General features: G+C 37.8%; 1 protein-coding gene across 1 annotated transcript in view; it reads left to right on the plus strand.

The window, feature by feature from the left end:
- LOC109397360 (uncharacterized) overlaps window positions 1-25145 on the plus strand; it is a 126594-nt gene that overhangs the window by 79348 nt on the left and 22101 nt on the right. The window contains exons 2-7 of the mRNA XM_029869812.2: window positions 253-363; window positions 583-683; window positions 21227-21448; window positions 21530-21621; window positions 22243-22353; window positions 22490-22658. Coding sequence (XP_029725672.1) covers window positions 253-363; window positions 583-683; window positions 21227-21448; window positions 21530-21621; window positions 22243-22353; window positions 22490-22537 — 685 coding nt within the window. The 3' untranslated portion in view covers window positions 22538-22658. The remainder of the gene's footprint in view (window positions 1-252; window positions 364-582; window positions 684-21226; window positions 21449-21529; window positions 21622-22242; window positions 22354-22489; window positions 22659-25145) is intronic.

The raw sequence follows: 25145 nt of genomic DNA on the forward strand, positions 1-25145 counted from the left end.
AAACACGACCCGTTTTGAACAAAGCTGGTGCTGAGAATTGGTATAACTTCGAACCAATCAGCCAACAAAGCATCGGTGCAGTGCAGGAAATCTTGACCTTCACATATGATTAACTACTATCAGGAAATGCATCCAGCAGACAGCTACATTTGTCTAAACTAGCAATTCCAACGAGAATGACAAATACATAAGACTCAGGCACTAGTCGACCGGTTGCTAATAATCTGTTGTCTCCCTTGTCTCAAATTGCAGGAAAAATGTGTGCACCGAGAAGCGAACCGTCCACGTACCAATCTACAGAAAGGCGACCGTGAAACACTTTGGCCAGCCCTGTTCGGACCAGAAGCTATGCACCGGCTTACGGTAAGACTATAACAGCTAATCGCGAATTCCAACATTATCTCATTACTCGGAGTACCTACCTAATACATTTCACATGTCAACGCGACGATTGATGGAATCAATCAAGATTAATATCGGACACCTTGCTGGCGACGTTGCTAATGGTTGCTTTTATTACTTTTTTTCCATGTATTTCACGTCTTGCAAAAAAAAAAAACTGAATAAATCGCGATTGTGCAGTACCAATTATGAGCCAACTTACCACCAGGTCAAGCGAGAGGTGTTCGCATGCTGTCCCGGTTGGGAAACCACCAGCACCATTGCCGAAGGGTGCCATAAACGTAAGTGATGTTTATCTACGTTCTGTCACGGTTCAGTTTGATTTAGCAAATCAATTATTGACCGATTCGTTCCCATTTTTGTTGCACTTTTTTCTTAAGGCGAAACTGGATCCATTTCTTAACTTTTTGGTTTTTGATTTTTTATTAAATAACGAAGCAATATTTTTAAAATCGGCTTTCGTGCACGTGTAGAGTATGGATCAAGGTATCTCCTGATTTTTTTTGGTGGTGAAAATGTTTTTCGTTTTTACAGAAACCATTTTTAAACAAAATTTCACTAAAAATGGTTTCTGCAAAAACGTAAAAAATTTTCACAACCAAAAAAATTCAGGAGATACGTTGATCCATACTCTACATGTGCACGAAAACCGATTTTGAAAATATTGCTTCGTTATTTAATGAAAAATCAAAAACTAAAAAAATGAGGAAATGCTTCCAGTTTCGCCTTAATACGAGCTATTTCACAAAACTGTTATAACCGGTATTTTATAATAGAGAAAAACAAAGCATGTTTTCAAAGTTCCTTACACGCTAACGCCGCTCAGCACTAAAGTGCATAATTTCCAGACTACACCAAAAATGTGTAACTCTTGCACATTCATAAAATCAGCTACTGTGTCCGCAAAATCGTTAAATTCGCAAAAAAATTTGTACGGCAATCTAGCTAGGTTTACTAGTGACCTTGGAAAACAAAAAAAAATATCAACATTTCGCAACTAGACGAGTGTACGAGCTGTTTTTGAGAATGTGTAACTGGGCTGCAAAACGGTGAGTCGATAAGGAGAGCGTCCAATATAGCTCTGGTCCTCACAAGTTCCTACCTCATGCTTCCACGGGTCAAGCGATGACAAAGACCGCCAGCTAAGAGTTGTGTGCTTAGCTGGTAGTGCAGCCTGGGCACTGTTGGCCTTCTGACTTCAGCTAGATTGAGGAGGTACGTCCCGAGCGTCTGTTCACCAAGGAGGTGCGGCTCAAACAGCGTCTGTTCTGGCATCCAGCGGCTGAGTACGAAATGCTGTATCGCGTCAGCAATACCCAAGAAGGCAGCCCCTTCAACGCGATGTAGGCAACGCGGCCCCGGTAAGGTAGCCTGCTGCAAACCTTCAGACACCCAGAAAAGCAATAGTAGAATAAACGGATTGATTCAACGGCAACAGACCCGGCAACGAATAAAGGACAACGATTGGAAAGTCGGATCTTGGAACGTGAGAACTTTGAATAAACCCGCACGTGTTGGGCTCCTGGCTCGTGAACTGCAGAATGTCGGCGTTAATGTGGCCGCTATCCAGGAGATACGCTGGCCCAAAACTGGAGAACGCGAATTCCGAGCCGTGGATCCCATCGCCAACACTTCATTCAAGTACCACATCTATTACAGCGGCGGCGATAATGCAGAACGCGGAGTTGGCTTTATAGTGATCGGGAAGCAGATGAAGCGAGTTATTCGGTGGAAGCCGATAAGCGACCGAATCTGTGTGTTGAGGATGAAGGGCAAGTTCTTCAACTACAGCCTGATCAGCATCTATGCGCCAACGAACGACAAACCCGATGACATGAAGGATGAGTTCTATGAGAGCCTTGATAAGGCCTACGGAGAGTGCCCAAAACAAGATGTCAAAATAGTCATCGGAGATGCAAATGCGCAGATCGGCAGAGAAAGTTTCTTTCGGCCTGTCATTGGAACGGAAAGCCTTCATTCTGTTACCAACGATAATGGTCTGCACCTTGTGACATTCGCTGCTGCTAGAGGGATGGCAATCAGCAGTACCTACTTCGCACGTAAGAATATCCGAAAACACACCTGGCGACACCCGAGTGGTGACACTTGCTCCCAGATAGACCACGTGCTGGTCGACGGGCGACATTTTTCGGACGTCATAGATGTGAGGTCCTTCAGAGGCCCGAACATCGACTCGGATCATTATCTTGTAGCCGCTAAAATTCGGGTGCGATTATCCAGCGTCACGAGTTCAAGAAACAACAGGACGATGCGTTTCAATATCCTGCGCTTGTCAGCCGAAGGGGTTGCTGCACAGTACCATCAGAAGCTAGACGAGAGGATAGGAGAGACCAACAGATCTGGAGATGTCAACAGCTTATGGGGAATTATCCACGAAGCAGTGACAACAACAGCACAAGAGGTGATTGGTACCGCTCAGCGACGCCAACGTAATGGTTGGTTTGACAAGGACTGCCAACGAGTGACGAACGAAAAGAATGCCGCCAGAAGCCGAATGCTAGTGGCCGGTACCCGGCAGAACAGAGAGCGGTACAGGGTTGCAAGAGCAGAAGAGAAACGAATCCACCGCAGGAAAAAAAAAACGGCAACACGAAGAGAGTGTTATTGCTGAAGCACAGGAAAGTATGGACAGGAACGATATGCGGAGGTTTTATGCAACTGTCAATGGCGCGCGGCACAAGACTGCGCCAGTGCCCGCCATGTGCAATGACCGGAAAGGAAATTTGCTGACAGACAAAACAATGGTGGCAGCCAGGTGGAAGGAGCACTTAGAAGATTTGTTGAATGGTAGCAGCGAAGGAGCACCCAGGAACAGGATTAACATAATGGATGACAGTCAAGCAGTGGAACCACCAACACTGGATGAGGTTAAAAAGGCCCTTAAGGAGCTGAAAAACAGCAAGTCTGCTGGGAAGGACGAAATCCCGGTCGAACTTCTTAAGCACGGAAGCGAGCAGCTACATCAATCAATCCACCAGATTATTATAAAAATTTGGGAGGATGAAGAATTGCCCACCAGTTGGTTGGATGGCCTCATATGCCCAATCTACAAGAAAGGGCACAGACTGGAGTGTGCCAATTACAGAGGGATTACCCTTTTAAATTCGGCGTATAAGATACTGTCGCGTGTCCTGTTCAACAGACTGCGACCTCTTGAGGAGTCCTTCGTCGGCGAATACCAGGCTTGTTTTTCGTGAGGGCCGATCAACGACGGATCAAATGTTTACCCTGCGGATGATCCTAGATAAATTTCGGGAATATAACTTGCAGACTCACCATCTGTTCATTGATTTTAAAGCAGCGTACGATTCAGTGAAAAGAAATGAGCTTTGGCAGATAATGTCAGAACATGGTTTTCCGTCGAAACTAATAAGGCTGATACGCGCAACGCTGGATGGATCTAAATCAAGTATTCGGATCGCGGACGAAGTGTCTACGTCATTTGTGACCTTGGATGGATTGAAGCAGAGGGATGCTCTTTCAAATTTATTGTTCAACATTGCACTCGGAGGAGCGATTGGTCATGCGTGCAGAGGAATGGCTCTATCATCACACGGTCGCACATGCTCCTCGGTTTTGCGGACGATATTGATCTCATCGGCATCGATTGTAGGGCAGTGGAGGAAGCTTATGCTCCTCTGAAAAGAGAGACAGCGAGGATAGGCTTGACGATTAACTCTACCAAGACGAAGTACATGATAGCGGGTAGAGACAGAAGCAGGCCTAGTGGTGTTAGTGCTGAGGTAGTGATTGATGGGGAAGTGTTTGAAGTTGTTCTTCCGGTTGCCCCGGTCACGAAGCGTGGACGTTAAAGGAGGTAGACCGAAAAGCTTTTGGAGTTTTTGAGCGCAAAGTGCTGCGGACAATTCTCGGTGGGAAACAAGAAAATGGAGTGTGGCGCAGACGCATGAATCACGAGTTGTACCAAGTGTACGAAGATGCGAATATTGTGAAACGTATAAAATACGGCAGACTTCAGTGGGCTGGACACGTAGTGCGAATGTCGGAAGAAAGAATAGCGAAAACAATATTCAGCAGAGAACCCGGTAGAGGTAGGCGATTTCGTGGGCGGCCGCGAACTCGCTGGCTGCACGCGGTTGAAGAAGATCTACGATCCCTACACGTTCGGTGAAACTGGAGGAACATCGCCCAAGACCGACGAAGATGGTGCTCTACTATACGCTCGGCGTTGCAGTAAAGTTACTTTGTAGCCAACAAGGTATCAAGGTAAGGTAACTGTAACACATGTATTTGTGTGGTCTGGAAATTATGCACTTATGAGTAGGGCTTACACATTTTAGTGCTGAGCGGTTTTACTGTGTAGTATGAACCAATTGTACTAGGTACAAGTTGTTCTACAAAATATTCTGAAGTTAAATACTTTGAAAGGTTACAAAATCAACATTGACATAACAGTATCCTTTTTAAATCATGTAGATCTATGATACATATTGGTTACAAAAAAACTTAACTCCATCGCAGCGCGTATATTAGAGCACCATATTCGTTGGACTCACTTGTGCGCAGGCTTGACAGATACTCCCTCGCGAGAAAATGAGGAAACGATTTCGGCGATTTTCTGAGGAGTGAAAATAAAATTCAGAAATCACAATGCAAATCCTCAATAGCACCGAGCGCGAGCTTGCCGCGCAGCGAGGAGTTCGTCCAACACTCATAATTGCTTGTTGTGTTTCTCACGTCCACTCAAACTCAAAAAGCTCTCGCGAGTTCCACTCCCATATAAAAAAAGACTCTCGAGGCGAAAATCGCACTCAAAAACCCGAAATAATCGTCGGCCCTTTTTTCGTTCCCCTCTTCCTCGCTCAGTTTTTATTGCCTCTCTGTTTGGGGTTCGTTCGCTCCCTCGCTACAAGGCAAAAGCAAAACACCGCTCTAGAGCATTTTGCAAAACTCTTTTGATTTCGAGGAGGATTATCAAGCCTGCTTGTGCGATGATCATCCAGTTTCTCCAAATCACACTGTTGCGGAAAGCCCAAAAACGTGATCGAAATTGTTTTGACCATGAAAACATCATTTTTGATCTTTAGCGTCTTCGGCAAAGTTTTTGTTTTTCTATAAAATAAGCCCTAATTTATGGAAACATCAGTTTTGTGATCAATCCCCGTAAAAGTGAGAAACGATTTCTATCTTTTTTATTTGTAAACTAAAAAATATGTTTGTTCAAAGAAGTTGTAGACAATTTTACTAGAAATAACTTTTCCGAACATATAAAATTTCTATCTTTTGATTTGTATGTGAACTTGAGGCGTTTTTTTTTATGAAGCACCCCTAAAAATCATTTATTTTTGCATATAACTTTTTCTATGCATCTTTCACAATTTCCAGATGTTCTAGCAAATGTTATGCCTTATTAAAACGCGTAACTTTCTCGAAGAAAGTATATACCCATCTCTCATATTTATCATGTTATTGAAAATTTTACTTTAAAAAATGCTTATGTTTGACATGCCCATTGGTTAACTTTCGCACGTTTTCGCAGACCAGGAGTTCCACATTTGAAAATATGGAACGAGTTTTATCTATTGCAAATATAGTCAGTTTTAGCCCGCTTTCGCCTGTATAATAAAATTCACATACTAGAAATGACTATCATTATTAAATGTGTCATTATAAAATGATCAATATATCAACAAAACGTACTCTTACTTGATTTTTCCACATGAACACGCAAAAATGTTTTCACAGAATTGCTTGTAACTGCATCAGATGACTTTCCCATAAATTTCAGTTTTTTTTTTCGGATAAGTCCCTTTCGCAAAATAAACGGTATTTTTAAATGCTTGTGCAAGTGCTCATAAAATGTTTCCTGAATATGTACACTTTGCAGGAATATTAATTTTCAGAATGTTCAAATAACAGCATCTCATGTTTTGAATTAAATTGGTTTCAAATTTGTTTACTTGAAAAATAAAATTTATCCGTTAATATTAACACATATCATTAATCACCGTCATCAATAACACTAGTTTACAGCATTTTTGAACTCGGTAAGCTGATGATCATTTTTGGTGTAGAATCATCCTTCATCAAACGTGAAGGAAAAAAATTACAGTAGAGCGGAATTTTTTTCGACTTTCCATACAAGGGTGACGATTTGAAATCTATTTTTGTTCTATTTTTAAGCAAAGTCGCTCACTTCAAACATCTCATTCTCCGTAATCAATGCTCCGATTGAGCTGAAATTTTTACTGTAACTCGTCTACACATGATATGTCAAATAAACGTCGAGAAAGAATTTTTGAATATGGTTTTTCTTATTGAAAAAAATAGTTTTCTTCAAAAAAATTTGGGAATTTTGCTAAAATTTAAGGAGATCGTCCCTAAAATTCGCCAATATCTTGAAATTCATTAACACTCCCACTGCCATGCTATAAATCACTTACACCAACTGCCATGCCTCAAAACAGTGGGAACGGTATTTTTCAACTGCTAATATCTCAGCCGTTTTTCATCCGATTTGCAAAATTTTTGAAGCTATGAATTTTCCCAGCCTTCTAGATGAATATAAAATTTTCAAACTATGGATTTGACCAAAGGTCTATTTTTGAGTACTCAAAAACTCGGAGCAAGTACCTTAAAAAATACTGTTTTTCTGGAGCCATTCCGAATGTAAATTAGTTTCCACGCATATTTTAATGTTGAATTGCCCATATTAATAAAGCAAAATTATTGCAAAGAAATATATGGAGATACTTATTATTTAAGACTATAAAATCTTCACAAAATTACGTATTATACAGAAAATTTGTATATTCGATTTGAACTTTGTATTCATCGCGACAACCCCTGTGTTTTATTGCTTGAAACCAATCACGTGCACATGAGAAATCTTTTTCCAAACGATTGTGAAAAGTATGAATCTCAGAAACTACAAAATTTTCATAAAATCACGTATAATACAGGAAATTAGTATTTTCAGTTTGAACTTCACGTTCATCGCGACAATCTCCATATTATATTGCTTGAAAACAATCACGTGTACATAAGAATACATTTACAGATAAATGAGGACAAGTGTGATTCATAAAAACTAGAAAATCTTCACAAAATTACGTGTAATACAGAAAATTTGTATATTCGAGTTGAACTTTACATTCATCGCGACAACCCCTGTGTTTTATTGCTTGAAAACAATCACGTGTACATGAGAAAACTTTTTCAGAAGGATTGTGAAAAGTGTGTATTTTAGGAACTACAACATTTTCACAAAATCACGTATAATACAGGAAATTTGTCTTTTCAGTTTGAACTTCACGTCCATCGTGACAACCCTTGTGTTTATTGCTTGAAAACAATCACGTGCACATGAGAAAGCTCTTTCCAAACGATTGTGAAAAATGTGTATTTTAGAAACTACAAAAGTTTCATAAAATCACGTATAATACAGGAAATTTTTATTTTCAGTTTGAACTTTACGTTCATCGCGAAATCCCCATGTTTTATTGCTTGAAAATAATCGCGTGTACATAAGAATACATCTACAGATAAATGGGGACAAGTGTGAATCATAAAATTACAAAATCTTCACAAAATTACGTATAATACAGAAAATTTGTATATTCGGTTTGAACTTTACATTCATCGCGACAACCCCTGTGTTTTAATGCTTGAAAACAATCACGTGTAGATGAGAAAACTTTTTCCGAACGATTGTGAAAAGTGTGTATTTTAGGAACTACAACATTTTCACAAAATCACGTATATTACAGGAAATTTGTCTTTTCAGTTTGAACTTCACGTCCATCTCGATAACCCTTGTGTTTATTGCTTGAAAACAATCACGTGTACATTAGAAAACTTCTTCCAGTCGATTGTGAAAAGTGTGCGTTTTAGTAACTACAAAATTTTCACAAAATCACCTATAATACAGGGAATTCGTATTTTCAGTTCGAACTTTACGTTCATCGCGACAATCCTTGTGTTTTATTGCTTGAAAACAATCACGTGCACATAGGAAAACTTTTTCAAAGCATTTGTGAGAAGTGTAAATCATCAAAACTACAAAATCTTCACAAAATAACGTACAATACAGAAATGTTATCTATTCGGTTCGAACTTTACATTCATCGTGACAATCCTTGTGTTATATTGTTTCAAAGCAATCACGTGTATATAAGAATAAATTTACAGATCACTGGAAACATGGATTCCTACAATTTTTTTTCTTCTAGGCATTCCTACAGACATTTTTTCAAGAATTGTTGAGAAAACTTTCCTGGGATTTCCTAAGTAATTCCTCGGACCTGGTGTGATGGTTAGTTAAAGCACAGGCATTTCACCCCGAGGACCTGGGATCAAATCCCACTCCCGAAAAAACACACACAATGTGCGTTCTTCCTTCGGAAGGGAAGTAAAGCGTGGGTCCCGAGATGAACTAGCCAAGGGCTAAAAATCTCGTTAATACAGATAAAAAAAATATTCCTCATGGGATTGCTTATGAGATTCCTCATTGAATTTCTTCAGGAATTCATCCTGAGTTTATTTCTTCTGTGTTTATTTCAGGAACAACTGCAGGAATAATTTTAAAAATTCCTCCAAGAATTCCCCAGGAACTCTTTTAAGAATTTCTTTAGGACTTCCTCTTGGAATTCTTTCAGAAATTCCTCCAGGAATTAATCCAGTACTTTCTCTAGGAACTTTTTATGGATTCCCTTAGGGATGCCTCTTGGAATTGCTTCCAGGATTCATCCTGGGGTTTCTACAGGAACGCCTGCAGGGATTCCTTCAGGAACTGCTACAGGGATTCATCCAAAAGTTCATCCACTCTTTCTACAATTACTTTAGGATTTCTTCATGAATTCCATCTGTAATTTATTCAGGAACTTACCATGGGGTTTCTCCACGAATTTGTTCAGGAATTCCTCTCAGAATTCTTCCAGTGATTTCTCTGGGGATTGTTACAGGGATTCCTCTAAAAACTCCTCCAAGGAATCCTACTGAAATGCCTCTAATTTTTTTATCATATTTCTCTAAGAATTCCTTCAGAAATGCTTCCAGGAATTCTTGTAGAGATTCCTCCAGGAGTTTCTCCAGAGATTCTTTAGGAAATCCCTACACGCTTTCCTCTTGGGTATCTTCCAGAAACTCCTCCAGGAATTTCTCCAAGGCTTCACTCGGGAATTCCTTCTGTGGTTCTTTCTGGAACAACTTATTTTAAAAATTCCCCCAGTAACTTTTCTTAGGATTCCTTCAGGAATTTCCCCTTGAATTCTTCAAGGAACTTCTTCAGGTATAAATTCAGTACTTCCTTCAGGAACTGTTTAGGGATTCTCTTGGGAATTCCTTGGGATTCTTCAGGAATTCCTCTAGAGTTTCCTTCAGGAACTGCTGTAGGGATTCCTCCAAGAATTCCATTAGGAATTTCCCTAGGAATTCCTATAGGATTTTTTCCAGTAATTATTCAGGGGATTCCTCCAAGGGTTTTTCCAGATACTCCTACAGGAATTCCTGCAAAGATTTCTCCTGGAACTTATTCAAGGGTTCCTCCAAGAATTCCACTACGAATTCTCCTCGGCATTCTTTTAGGAATTTATTCAGGGATTTTTCAGGGATTCCAACTTGGATTCATGAAGAAAATTTTCCAGGGTTCTTTTCAGCGATTCCTTCAGGGATCCCTCCTGATATTCCTCCAGGAATTCATCCAGGCATTCCTCAAATATAGGAAAATTCTCCAGAAAATTCACCAGGAATTGATCTAGAAACTCCTCCATAAATTCTGTCTTAAATCCATCCAAGAATTTCTCTATGAAATCCTTCAGGGATCCCTTCAAAAATTCTTCAAGGATTAGCTCTAGGAAGTCCCTTTCAAATTTTTCCAGGGATTCCTTCAGGAATTCTTCCAGATTTTCCTCCAGTAATTGCTGCAGCGATTCCTTCAGGAATTCTGCAAAGAGAATTCTTCCAGAAACTTCTTCGGGGATTTCTGCACGAATTTCTCTAAGGATTCCTCCAGGGATTTTTCAAAAATTCCCTTGAGGATTTCTTCATGAATTCCTCCAGAAATTCCTCTAGAAATTCCTCCAGGAACTTTTCAAGATTTTCACAAATTTTTACAAAAAAAATCTCCCAGAGTTCCTTAGAGATTCTTCCAGAAATTCATCCAATAACTATTTCAATGATTCCTCTAGGGGATTCCTCCAGGTAATCTTCCAGATATTCCTCCAGAAATTCTCACAGAAATATCTCCAGGAATTCCTCAAGGATTTAGTCTAGGAATTGCTCCAGGAACTCCTGCAGGAAAATCTCCAGGAAATGCCCCAGGAATTTCTTCAGGAGTTGATACAAAAATTGCTGCTGGACATTAAGGTGGCCCACAGTTATATGAAAAACAAAAATTTCGAAAAATGTCAAGTCTTACCTCCTAAATCAGTTGTTTTGGACTCCCAGAAGCTACGTTCAAAATTTGAGCGAAATCGGTTGAGCCTAAGGGGGCGCTCAAAACGCTTGAAGTTTGTATGGGAAAACTGGGCCAAATGTATGCAGAGATTTTCAGTTTTCGAATTTCGCCGCTAGGTGACGCTGTGAGCGTTCAATAATCAAACCCTTTGGTATTATTGTAGATGACTATATGCCAAAGAACCGTAAAGTGATCCAACGTCTGAGAACAAAGTTATACCCTAGGTAAATTGAGGATAAACTTTATCGTCGTTTTTCCAACACATGTAAAGGAATAATATCAATAATGAAATCTCAATACTTTGCTCACTTTGCCTAGGGTATAACTTTTCTCACAGTCGTCAGATCACTACGCGGTATTCGACAAAGTTCTTTGGCATATAGTCACCTACAATAATACCAAAGGGTTTGATTATTGAACTCTTACAGCGCCACCTAGCGGCAAAATTCGAAAACTTAAAATTTCTGCATACATTTGGCCAAGTTTTCCCATACAAACTTCAAGCGTTTTGAGCGCCCCCCTAGGCTCAACCGATTTTGCTCAAATTTTGAATGTAGCTTCTGGAAGTCCAAAACAACTGATTTAGGAGGTAAGACTTGTCATTTTTCGAATTTTTTGTTTTTCATATAACTGTGGGCCACCCTACTGGACATTCTTCAGAAATTATATCAGCAATTTCTCCAGGAATTTCTCCAGAAAATCCTTTCGGAATTTCTTCAAAAATTCTTGCAGAAAATTCTCCAGGAATACCTTAAGGATTTTTTAGGAATTCCTTCAGGCATTTCTCCAGGAATTACTCCAAATATTGTTTCAAGAATTGTTTCAATGATTCCTCCTGGGATTTCTCCATGAATTCCTCCAGGGCGTTTCTCAAGAATTCCTCCAGGAAATCCTTCGAAGATTCCTCCAAGAAATACTTCAAAGATACATCCAGGAAATCGTTCAGAAATTCCTCTAAGAATCTTCTAGGGATTTCTTCAGAAATTCTTCCAGGATTTTTTCCATGGATACTTTCAGGAATTCCTCTAGAAATTCCTCTAGGAGTTGCTTCAGGAATTCCTCCTGGGATTTCTCACAAATTTCTCTAAGGATTCCACTAGGCATTAGTTCAGTAATTCCTTCGAAAATTTCTCCAGGAATCCTTTTAGAAATTGCTCTAGAAAACCCTTCAGGAATTTCTCAAGGGATTTTTTTCAGAAAAATAAATTTTCCAGATTTCCTTTAGAGATATCTCCAAAAATTCATCCAGTAATTTTTCAAGAATTTCTCTAGAGATTCATCCAGGAATTCCTTCAAGGATTCCTCCAACACTTCTCACAGGAATACTTCTAGGATTTCCTCCAGGTATTCCTTCAGGATTTTATCAAGAAATTTCTCCAGGAACTCCTCCGGGAATAACTCCAGAATTTTTTTCAGGAATTCTTCCAGGAAATGCTCCTGGACATCTAGCAGATTTCAGATTTTTCCAGAGATTCTTCCGGGGAATTCTTAAAAAATTCATCCAGGAAATCCTCCAGATATTCCTCTAAGGATTCTTCCAGGAAATCCTTCTGAAATTTCTCAAGGGATTTTTCTTGAAATTTCTCCAGAAATTCCTTCCAGAATTCCTCTGGATATTTCACCAGGAGTTGCTCCAAGAGCTCCATCAGGTTTTTATCCAGGAATTGCTACTGGGTCTCATCCAAGAATTCCTCAGGGGGTTACGCCAGGAATCCATTTAAAAGTTGCTCCATGCATTCCTTCAGGATTTTCTCTAGAGATTTTTTCAGGAATTGCTTCAGACATTCCTCCAGGAATTCCTTCACGGATTACTCCAAGAATTTCTTCAGAGGTTCCTTCAGTAATTCCTCCAAGACTTTCTCTAGGAATTCCTTAAGAGATTTCTTTTAAAACTTTTCTAGGGATCCCTCCCATAATTCCTTCAGGATTTTTTTAAGAAATTACTCCAAGGAACCCTCATGAAATTTATATAGGATTTCTTCTAGGAATTCCTCAAGAGATTTCTTCACAAATTTCTCGAAGGACTCCTCCCAGATTTTATCCAATAATTCCTCTTGATATAGTTTGAGATAATACTCCAGGGATTCCTTCGGAAATTCTTACGGCATTTTTCCTGGAAGTCTTCCAGGGATTGCTCATGGAATTCTACAAGTGATATCTTCAGAAACTCCTCTCAGGTTCTTTTCAAAAATGTAGTAAGAAGTTCCTTCAGAAATTTCAGAAATTCTTCAGTCATCTTTTGCAGGGATGTATTTACGAATTTCTCCAAGGTTATTTGATATTTTTTTTTATTATTTCAACAATTTCTGGAGGAATTTATGCATCGAATAGTATTGGAAGATAATTTAATAAAGATGCATACAAGAACCAGGAAATTATCAAAAGATTCTTGCAGTAATCCCTCCAGCAGTTTCTTCAGAAGTTTACTCTGCGATTCCATTAGTAAATCTTTCAATAAGCGAGACTATTAGTCCTCCAGGGAATCTTCCAAGCAACACACATGCCACAAAAAAGTCACGGCAGGGCAGGTTTTAGATTATGCAGAAGTCACAGTGACTTACTATAAACATCTAGATACTTACATGCTAAAAGTGCTTTCATACATTTCTCCAGGGAATCCTTCAGGAATTCACCCAGGAAAGACTCTTTCGGAATTCTCCCATGAATCCATCCCGAAATTTCTTTCAAAAATGCACCAGGAATTCCTCCAGGAAATTCTTCTCAAATTCTTCCAAACATTTTTCTTTGAATAAACTCTAGGATTTTTAAAATTCTTCTAAAGATCCTTCTGGAAATACGTTCATTGACATTTCTGTAGGATTATGCTCTGGCATTAGTGCATGCAGTGCATATGGGTATATAATACCACCTTTAGAGATATTCCAGCAAGGATGTACTCGGAACAATTCAACTGAAGGTTATTTCAAAATAATTATACAAAGAGGATGCCGCTACGAACGTTGTGTTTTCACCAAAAATAAAACAAAATCTGTATTTTACGTAATTTTGTGAAGATATTGTAGTTCTAATAGTTCCTCATTCTCACAATCATTCTGAGAATGTATTCTTATGTACTTGATTATTTTCATGCAAAAAAGCAATAAGGTTGTCACGATCAATGCTGAGCTCGAACTTAAAATACATTTATCTTGCATTATTGCAGTGGTTTTCAACCAGAGGGGAATTCCCCCATAGGGGGGAATTTCGTTCTTTCATACAGGGAAATGCCAATTCAAGAATATTATCTCATGAATTTATCTAAAGAACGAAGAAACAATTTTCAACATTGAAAATTTTCAGTGTATCGTGAATCATCGTCGTCAAAATGTAAGTGTACACTCTCAGAAAAAATCATGTAAATTTAAGTTCACTTGAATGCACATAAAAGGAGCGGCCCGTTTGACACTAATTTACGTCTTCTGTCACAAATAAAGTCGAGCTAGCAATCGCTAGAGATGAAGCGAGAGATAAAACATGTGTAAGTAAAACCCTGTATTTCACGTAATTTTTTGAATATTTTGTAGTTTTCAAGAATCATACTTATCATGCGCATGTGATTGTTTAAAAAAATAATACACAGGGGTTGTCGCGATAAATGTTGAGTTCCAACCACAAATACAAACTTCCTGTATTATACGTAAAATTGTGAAAACTGTGCAGTTTTTATGATTCATACTTCTCCCTATCGCTGTGGAAATGTATTCTTATGTATGTAAGTGATTGTTTTGAAGCAATGAGAGATATGGATTGTTGCGACGGCGTGAAGTGTAAAACTGAAAATACAATTTTTTCAGTATTTCACGTAATTTTGTGGTTTTTTAGTTCCTAAGATTTACACATTTCACATTCGTTTTGAAAAAGTATTCTTATGCACATGCGATTGTTCTCAAGCAATAAAACACAGGGGTTGTTACGGCAAATGTGAAGTTCGAACCGAATATGCTTATTTTCTGTATTATACGTAATTTTGTGAAGATTTTGTGTTTTTTACGATTCACACTTCTCACTTTCGCGTTGAAAAGTATTCCTATGTACACGTGATTGTTTTCAAGCAATAAAACTCAAGGGTTGTCGCGATGAATACGAAGTTTAAATCCAATATACATATTTTCTGTAGTATACGTGATTTTGTGAAAATGTTGTAGTTCACACTATTCACAATCGTTCGGAAAAAGTTTTCTCATGTACACGTGATTGTTTTCAAGCAATAAAACACAGGAGTTGTCGCGAGGATATATAAAGTTCAAACCGAATATACAAATTTACTGTATTGTACGTAGTTTTGTGAAGATTTTGTAGTTTTTATGATTCACACTTGTCCCCATTTATCTGTAAATGTATTCTTATGTACACGTGATTATTTTCAAGCAATATAACATGGAGATTGTCGCGATGAACGTGAAGTTCAAACTGAAAATACTAATTTCCTGTATTATACGTGATTTTATGAAAATTTTGTAGTTTCTGAGATTCATACTTTTCACAATCGTTTGGAAAAAGATTTCTCATGTGCACGTGATTGTTTCCAAGCAATAAACACAAGGGTTTTCGCGATGGACGTGAAGTTCAAACTGAAAAGACAAATTTCCTGTATTATACGTGATTTTGTGAAAATGTTGTAGTTCCTAAAATACACACTTTTCACAATCGTTCTGAAAAAGTTTTCTCATGTACACGTGATTGTTTTCAAGCAATAAAACACAGGGGTTGTCGCGATGAATGTAAAGTTCAAACCGAATATACAAATTTTCTGTATTACACGTAATTTTGTGAAGATTTTGTAGATTTAATGAATCACACTTGTCCTCATTTATCTGTAAATGTATTCTTATGTACACGTGATTGTTTTCAAGCAATATAACATGGAGATTGTCGCGATGAACGTGAAGTTCAAACTGAAAATACTAATTTCCTGTATTATACGTGATTTTATGAAAATTTTGTAGTTTCTGAGATTCATACTTTTTACAATCGTTTGGAAAAAGATTTCTCATGTGCACGTGATTGGTTTCAAGCAATAAAACACAGGTGTTTTCGCGATGAATACAAAGTTCAAATCGAATATACAAATTTTCTGTATTATACGTAATTTTGTGAAGATTTTATAGTCTTAAATAATGAGTATCTCCATATATTTTTTTGCAATTATTTTGCTTTATTAATATGGGCAATTCAACATTAAAATATGCGTGGAAACTAATTTACATTCGGAATGGCTCCAGAAAAACAGTATTTTTTAAGGTACTTGCTCCGAGTTTTTGAGTACTCAAAAATAGAACTTTGGTCAAATCCATAATTCGAAAATTTTATACTCATCTAGAAAGCTGGGAAAATTCATAGCTTCAAAAATTTTGCAAATCGGATGAAAAACGGCTGAGTTATATCAAGTTGAAATTACCGTTCCCACTGTTTGGGAGGCATGGCAGTGGGAGTGTTAATCTGACGCAAAACTTGTATCCAGATGATGCAATGGTATTGTATTCAGCTTTTAGTTTATGGAAAAAGATTTGAAATTGGTTGAACAAAAAGCAATATATTTGAATTTTAGTAAATTACATATTTTGAAAAGTTGTAAAACTCGATATTGAGCTAAAACTCAAAAACTGGTCTACTTAAAATTTTTTGAAGGTCGATTTCGAAATCAGCGCTAAATTGTGCTTCAAAAATTTTGGTCTTTGACAGAAGTTCACGACTTTCGTTTTATTTTGTAAACTAGTGTAATTGGGTTGTTTAGGGGTATCCAGATTATGTCATAATCAGATCCTCCGCCAAAAAGTTAGTCAAAATCCACAATTTCATAATTTTTTGAGTCCAGGAACTTTTTTAAAAATGCATTTAAAGGTAATATGGGGAAATTTTTTGTTCGGGTCGAACTGTCATTTTAACGATTGAAGTGTCATTCTATCCACGAAAATTAAAAATGTTTTATTAATTTAACCATCAAAACAAAGGTATTGGAATCCAATAAAATCATGTTATACTCAGAAAAATATGCTCTTTCGATTAGACTATAGAAAATGGCAATATTTTATTCACTAAATAACCCAATTACATTAGGGGGACTCACTAAACAGCGTAAACTGATTAAACTGATTAAAAGTCGCGATCACCAAGGCAATCTTGGATAATTTCATTGGCAATTTCATGAAATATTTCAAATAATCAGATAATCATGGCTTACGTAGTCAATTAATCTGTTTGGTGAATACCCTTATTATTTCCAGTTACTATCTCGCCATATATTTAGGCCAATAGGTTTTTCGCATCTTCCGTTTGTGATATTCTAGTCTTTTCGGAAATCCTCTAGTATTCGTTATTATGCGATCAGATGATTCAAGCATTCGATGTATGCGATTTGTGTTTGTTTGGATTCTTGAAAACTTACGTGTATGCTTCTCTCTGTAATTCTTGATGCCTTTGTACACGTATCTTGTGCTTCCTCGGACAGAAAGGCATACATACACTCCCGTTCAAAAGTTTGGGGTCACCCCCTCAAAAACATGTCATTTTTTAGGCCCATATCTCCGCCAATTTGCGTCCGATTTCAAAACCCTAGGTTTCATTCAAAAGATAATAAGTCAAAGAAACTTTGAACATAATTTAAAAGAAACTTTTTCAAAAAAAATTGTATGTAAACTTAACCCAAAGTTGCCAAATTTTCTAAAAAATGAATATAAACTTACGGCAGTGTCGCTGGAAGTTGGGTCGACCAAATTTTAAGATGAGAGCGGTAATATGACCCATTTTCTATTAGCTTTCAACTGCTTTTTACAGAACTTAGCTAAAAAATCTAGAAAAAAAAGTTATTAAGTAAATTAAGCCTTGATGTCATCGGCCAAAAGTTTGGGGTCACTATCGTAAAACATGGAAAAGTGATTTGTTGATATCTTTGTCATCTTTCATTCAATTTTAATTCTTCTTCGCTTATTTGAAACAAAATGAATGATACTTACTAGATAGACATTGAACCACACATATTTGTTGAAATTTACATACTAAAACTTAACGTAAAGTTGCCTCATTTTTTGAAGCGTGGTAAAATGTGCTAACTTTACATAACATTTTTATATACAAAAATCGTTAAATACGTTAAGTTGAAGACATAAAACGTAAATTTAGTTAATTATCTTTGAAATGAGCCAAAAATAATTAAAATTGAACTATAGATGACGAAGATATCACCAAATCACTTTTCCATGTTTTACGAAAGTGACCCCAAACTTTTGGCCGATACATCATATTGAGGGGTGACCCCAAACTTTTGGTCGATGACATCAAGGATTAATTTACATAATAACTTTTTTTCTAGATTTTTTAGCTAAGTTCTGTAAAAAGCAGTTGAAAGCTAATAGAAAATGGGTCATATTACCGCTCTCATCTTAAAATTTGGTCGACCCATCTTCCAGCGACACTGCCGTAAGTTTATATTATTTTTTTAGAAAATTTTACAACTTTGAGTTAAGTTTACATACAAATTTTTATGAAAAAGTTTCTTTTAAATTATGTTCAAAGTTTCTTCGAATTAGGCTGACACAAATTTCGATTTTCTCTTATGTCACCGCCCCCTCGGAAAATTTTGGTCGAAATTGAACATTTTGAAGGGGGGCACCAATAAATTATTCAAGAAATTTTAAAATTTTAAGGTGAAATTAGAGTTGCACAGAAAATTTCGTAACAAATCCGATGAGTTTATAGATTTTGCCGAATTGTTTGGGTATTTCTTCATCAAATACATTTATTATTTATTGTCCTCCCCCTTAGCGAGCCAACGAGTATTGTGACAAAAGAAGAAAATGAGATTAGTTCCGGCCTTATTATCTTTTGAATGAAACCTAGGGTTTTGAAATCGGACGCAAATTGGCGGAGATATGGGCCTAAAAAAATGACATGTTTTTGAGGGGGTGACCCCAAACTTTTGAACGGGAGTGTATAGTAAGTGGAAACAATAAAATTAATGATGGCGGATATCAATGATATGTGTTAATATTAACAGATAAGTTTTATTTTTCAAGAAATCAAATTAAAAACCGGTTTAATTCAAAACATGAGATGCTGTTATTTGAAAATTCAGAAAATTAACATTTCTGCAAAGTGTACATGTACACGAAAAGTTTTATGAGCACTAGCACGAGCATTTGAAAATATCGTTTATTTTGTGACAGAGACTTATCTTGCTACTTTGAGAACCACTGAAAACCACAGAAAAAACACTTAAATTTTACGGGAAACTCATCTGATGCAGTTCCAAGCAATTCTGTGAAAACATTTTTGCTTGTTCATGTGAAAAAAAATCAAGTAAGAAAAGCACTGAGTACATGTTGTTGATATGTTGATCATTTTATAATGACACATTTTATAATGATAGTCATTTTTAGTATGTATATTATGATATAGGGCACCGCAATGTTTTGATTTTATATGAAATTTTGACGTTTATTGGCCTTGTTGTTTACAAAATTTCTGTAAGAGTGAAAGAGAAGGAGAAAATTTCATGCAGTGCCCTATGCAGCCAAAAGCGGGCTAAAACTGACTATATTTATTTATTTACTAGCTGTCCCGGCAAACGTCGTTCTCCTGCCTACTGTGTTTTTGACATGCAGCTCCGCAGGAAAAAGCCCCGCAAAATGGAATTAAAAACTTTCTCGTTTTCGGTGCGTTCCCAGTCGATTTTCCCAAATATTTTTTCGTACGAACTCGTCGGAGCCCTGCACGAATGAAACACTGAAAGGATGGTGTAGATCCTTTGGCCCGTTCCCGAGCCTATTCGTGACATACAAACACCATATCATTTCTATTTATATATATAGATTTTTTTTTTACTAGACAGTCTCACGGAGCAAAAACGCTGTAGTTTGAAACAACAAAAATGTTTGTTGAATGGTGATCTAATAAAATAGTAGATTTAAACTGTAAATCCGTTGTTTTGGATCTGTAGTTTTGGTTTGAAATAACCACTCATGGTAGTTGTTTCTACTAATCAGCAAAATTGTGTAAACAACTGAAATTTTGGTTATTTTTAACTAACATGGCAGTTGTTTTATACTGAGGCATTAGGGTAATTTTCCAATTGTTGCACGGCTAAAAATTCGCCAATTGTTGCACACCTCATAAGAATAACATGGAGTGTGCAACAATAGGCGAGGTTTTAGCCGTGCAACAATTGGAAAATTACCCTAGTTGATTTTACTAAACATTAGTTTGTTCACTTTGGGCATGGTCTGTAGAAAACAAACTGAAATATTAGTTGAATTCAACTGGCATAACGGTTTGAATTGAACTAATATATTGGTTGTAGAAATAACAACTAAAATATCGGTTTGAATCGAACTAAGCTATCAGTTTGTTGAATTTCTCAGTCTCGCGCCACTTCTCTACTGTTGTTAACAGGCAAATGTCTTTCTTTGTCTGCTTCGGCACAACCAACCGCCATTACTTCTACTCGTTATTCGTAAATAATCAGTGCTATTATAATTTGGTATTTTTTTCCATATTTTTTTGATTATTACCAAGTGCCAACGCTATGTGGTCGTTCCCCATCACAGGTAAATATCATTGATTTCATAATCGTGTCAAATTTGCTAAAGTATTTTGAATTGCATTGCAGGACAGTGCGCATTTTTGGGAGAGTAGATCGGAGCGCAAGCTCAGGACCGCCTCGGCAGAACACCGCCTGGTTCGATGCCAGGTATGGATTATCCCTTCTGGAGACAATATTTCTACAACGGAATTATGGAAACCAGCTTGTAGTCAGCCGTCATGCAGCTGGATTAGTGAAAGTGATCGCCAATAAACATTCCTAGTGCGATGGACAGGAAGAAAAATGAAGTGTGAAGTATTCCACAAATTAAAACAAGAATAAATATAATGTTACAACATGTAGAACATTGTTCAGCATTTGTTTTCCAAATTAGCGTAAAAAGAATAATGGGAATCTAAAGGGGACTAGTGAGTAAAGCGAAAACAACAAATTGGTCGGTAAATTCAACCAACCATACCCGTTCAAACTTAACTGTATATCAGTTGTTTCAAAAGGCATAGTTTGGTTTGAAACAACTAATTTTGGTAGTGATTTTCAGAGCTGTCATGCGGAACAACAAACATTTTTGTTATTTCAAACGGATGTTTGTAGAAATTACTCGTAAACAGAAAAACGCATCAAATGTTCTAGTTTGTTTCAACTATCCAGGGTAGTAAAATCAAACTAATATGTCGTTTGTGCCAAATTTAACCTGGAAATCCGGTTGAAATGAATCAAAATTTGTTTGTACTTACAAATCTTTTTTCTCCGTATACGATACTGATCATGCACGACCTCATGGGTACGAATCGGTTAAATTTCTAATTTCCCTAGAATTTCTAAACCAACTTTACTCCCTCCAAAAACAGCCATTTGCCGATCCCAGTGCCAAAACGGAGGCCGCTGCACGGCCCCGGATACCTGTACCTGCTCGCCGGGATTCTCCGGACCACAGTGCGAGCTGGACATCAACGAATGCAAACAGCACAAGCCGTGCGACCAGACGTGCTACAACACGGAAGGATCCTACTACTGCACCTGTCGGGACGGATTCGTACTGCAGGCGGATCGTCACAGCTGTAGGAAAATTGGTACGCGATTATCGCTGATGATTTGCGTTGATGGTTGATAAATTATAGCGAGTTCCTCTTCGACTTCACTTTTTTTTACAGATACGATCAACGATGTAGCGTTTGAAGCCAGAGATATGGAAAACGACGTCGATTACGATAGCCTCGATACGCGATTAACTAAACTAGAGAAGGTTCGACGATTTTCGTATGAATGTTAGGGTGCGGCTTATTTGATATAAGGCCAAAAATTACCAAAAAAGACAGTATGCTTTATGACCATTTAACGTGGATATTTGGCATAAAAGAATAATGTATTTCGGTTATATCAAACGACCATTACATCATATGGCTCTATATCAAATGACTTTCTGTAACTTTACTAATTCCATTAATTTGCTTCGAAACTGCTTACTCTAATTTTGAACCATGCTTGCCCTAAATTCAGAGTTATGTTTCTATACGTGGGTGACACTAAGGGGTGATACACAAATTATGTCACGCAAAAATCGACCCCTTTCAACCACCACTCCCCCCCCCCCCCCCCCCTATGTCACACTTTTCGTATGAGACCTCACATTTTTTTGTATGGATCGTCACGGTACGCAAACCCCCCCCCCCCCCCTCCACCCTAAAAGCGTGACGTAATTTGTGCATGGCCCCTAATTTTAAGCACAAACCAGCAGCACCCTAAAGAAGCCCCATCCGAACGGTGCAAAATTTGCATTGCTCCGGACTCCGGAGGTGTATAATTTCATCACTAAGCGATCTTGTTTTCTCTTTTTCTTCCTCTCTCTCTCATCATCCTTTGCCAGATAATCTTCAACGAGGATCGCCGATCGATATCGGAGACCCATGAGCTGAACAAGAAGGTCCAGTACGCGATGGATGCGGTTTCGTCGCTGCGGGCGCAAGTATCTCGATTGGTTAGTACCTATCTCCCTATACATAACACAGCGATACATGTGATTCAACTGATCTGATTTCAATTTCAACTTTTCAACTTTGTTGCCGACGACACGACACGATGTCTCACCACAACCGCCGCCGGTACGCTTGCAGACGCAAAGGCTATTTCCTACGGTGGACTATGGGAACCGGATCAACTGATCAACGGAGCTCGGCGGTTTCGTTGATGCCATCCCGTAGGTTGTTAAGCAAGTCCGAATCTCTCTTCGACGTAGGATGTATTTATTGTAAATTAAAAGCAGTTTTTATGTTTTATTATAAGGTAAGAAAAATATATCATTGCCTATTTCCATTTACTGGCATTTTACCAGATTTGCTGGTATGTTTGAAACATACTGGAAAAACTTGTAATTAGAAAGCACGAAATTTTGCTAATTGACAAATTGAGAGATGGTTCTGGTGGGGTTCTAACCCACGACTCCATATTCGCTGCTAGACCAACTAGAGAGCCACAGAACAGGTGATGATTCTGCGGAATGGAAAGCCAAACTGACTCCGAAGCCACACCGTGAACAGTCCTTCTTCGCAAACCCATATCTCTGTTTTCGGCTTAGATACCAATCCACAACCCCATATAGCCGAGGCGGTATTCAGCATGACCATGCTGAGGGTGACGGGTTCGATTCCCGGTCGGTCCAGGATCTTTTCGTAAAGGAAATTTCCTTGACTTCCTTGGGCATATAGAGTATCTTCGTGCCTGCCACACGATATACACATGCAAAATGGTCATTGGCAGAGGAAGCTGAGAAGCAGGCTTTGTCCCAGTGAGGACGTTACGCCAAGAAGAGAGAGAGAAGAGAGAGAGACCAATCCACAACACACTCGCGTTTATGCTCACTAACTACAAGTCAGAGCACAAATTTCATCTCTCAATTTGTCAATTAGCAAAATTTCGTACCTTTTTATTACATGTTTTTCCAGTAGGAAGAAACAACATGACGGTAGACAGCACTGCGGGTGAATTGTATTTCATGTGATACTGGGAGTGACTTGGGGAGTGATAACATCAGCTCGGAAAAGTTCGCTAAGTCTTAAAGGAAATCCTGCTGAGAAATTTTTTGAAAAATTCCTAGAGGAATTTTTAAAGAATTCACTGGACGAATCATCGAAGAAATCCCCACAAGAACTTTTGAAGGGAACTCTAAACAAATTCAGTGACAAATTCCTGGAAATATTCATGATGAAATTCCTTGAGGAATTCCTGGAGAAATTCAATGAGATATCCTCGGAAGCATTTCTACCGGGGAGGCAATAGTATTCCTAGTGAATTTCACAAATAAATTCATGGAATAACCACATAAGGTATTTCAGTGCAAATCCCAGGAGGAGCACAAGCAGGAGTTTCTGAAAGAATTTTAACACGAATAACTGGAGAAATTCTAGTTAAAATTTCTAGAGGAATCACAGGGAAAAAATCTTAAAAATTAAAAAAAAAATTAAAAAAAAAACATCAGGCATCCCATAGAGAATTCTCGAGGAAAAAAAAACAAGCGGGGATTGCTGGAAGAATGAAATCAGGAATTTCTGGATTTCTCCTGGTAGAACCCCATCCGGTATTCCTGGAGAAAACCGCAGAGGGACATTTCTAATGAATCTTTGAAGAAACCATAGAAGAAGTTTTTCTAGAGAAATTTGAGGATGACATCCTTTAGAAATTCCACAAAAAGGTGCAGAATAAGTTCAAGCAAGATCTTCTGAGTGATCCTTAGCAAATACTTCTAGAGAAGAAATAGTTGAAATATTGGAGTACTTTTCGAGAGATCATAGCAGGAGTGGCTAGAAGAATCCCTGTAATTTTTTTTAGAGGAATAACAGGGTGGCCACACAAAATCGAAATTGAAATTCCCGACTTTTTCCCGCATTTATTTTGAATTTTCCCGATTTTTCTTTATAGTATGTAAAACATCTAAGAATCCAAACTTTTTAGTGGATCTGTAAAACTGAAATATTTACAGTGACATTGTGATACATGCTGTGACAGTTTTACAATATTTTAGAGACGTTAACTTCAAAATAAATTTACATGTAACATATGCTTGAAATTTGCTTCTTATTCCGGATGCCTTGTAAAGTAAGCCTATGCTTGAAAACATGTTTCGGAATTCCTAAGAGGTTTTTGTGAACTCCTTTTTTGAATTTCATATATGATCATATATGTCTGGTGAAAATTCCATTGAAATCGGAGACCCTTCGGCCCAAACTGTTCGGTAACAAAAAAAATCCCCTTTAATCTAAATGTACCTTCAGAAGCTAGTTTCTTTGGAAATTTCCAAGAGTTTTGAGATAAATCGCCAGCGAATCCTTGTGAAAATCCTTTATATATGGGTAATTCTCGCTGAGACCGGCCCACTATTTACACCTTGCCTTCAAAAATGTTTAAGGTGCCGATTTTTTGAAAGCCCTCGCCTAAAAAGTAAGAAAAATGCATTTGGTTACTCAAATTGATGGACCCCCCGTTAGTTAGAGCCACACAAATTTTGGCAGACCCCTCGATTTTGGTCAAATGGTGGCTCACTTAAACCGTTATAACTCGAAAGTTTCTCCAACAACTACCTCAAAACTAATTGTTGTTGAAAAGAGGAATGATAGAGCTACTATTTACAATAATAAAAAGTTGGGTCGGCCATATTGATTTTGGCCGCCATCTTGAATTTTTATACCAAAACATTTTTTTTTTCACCATAAGGGCAACCACCGATTTTCAAAATTTTTGCATCAATTGAAAGCTGGGACTTTTATACATAACATA

The sequence above is a fragment of the Aedes albopictus genome, chromosome 2 (assembly GCF_035046485.1).
Source record: "Aedes albopictus strain Foshan chromosome 2, AalbF5, whole genome shotgun sequence".
Lineage (NCBI taxonomy): Eukaryota > Metazoa > Arthropoda > Insecta > Diptera > Culicidae > Aedes > Aedes albopictus.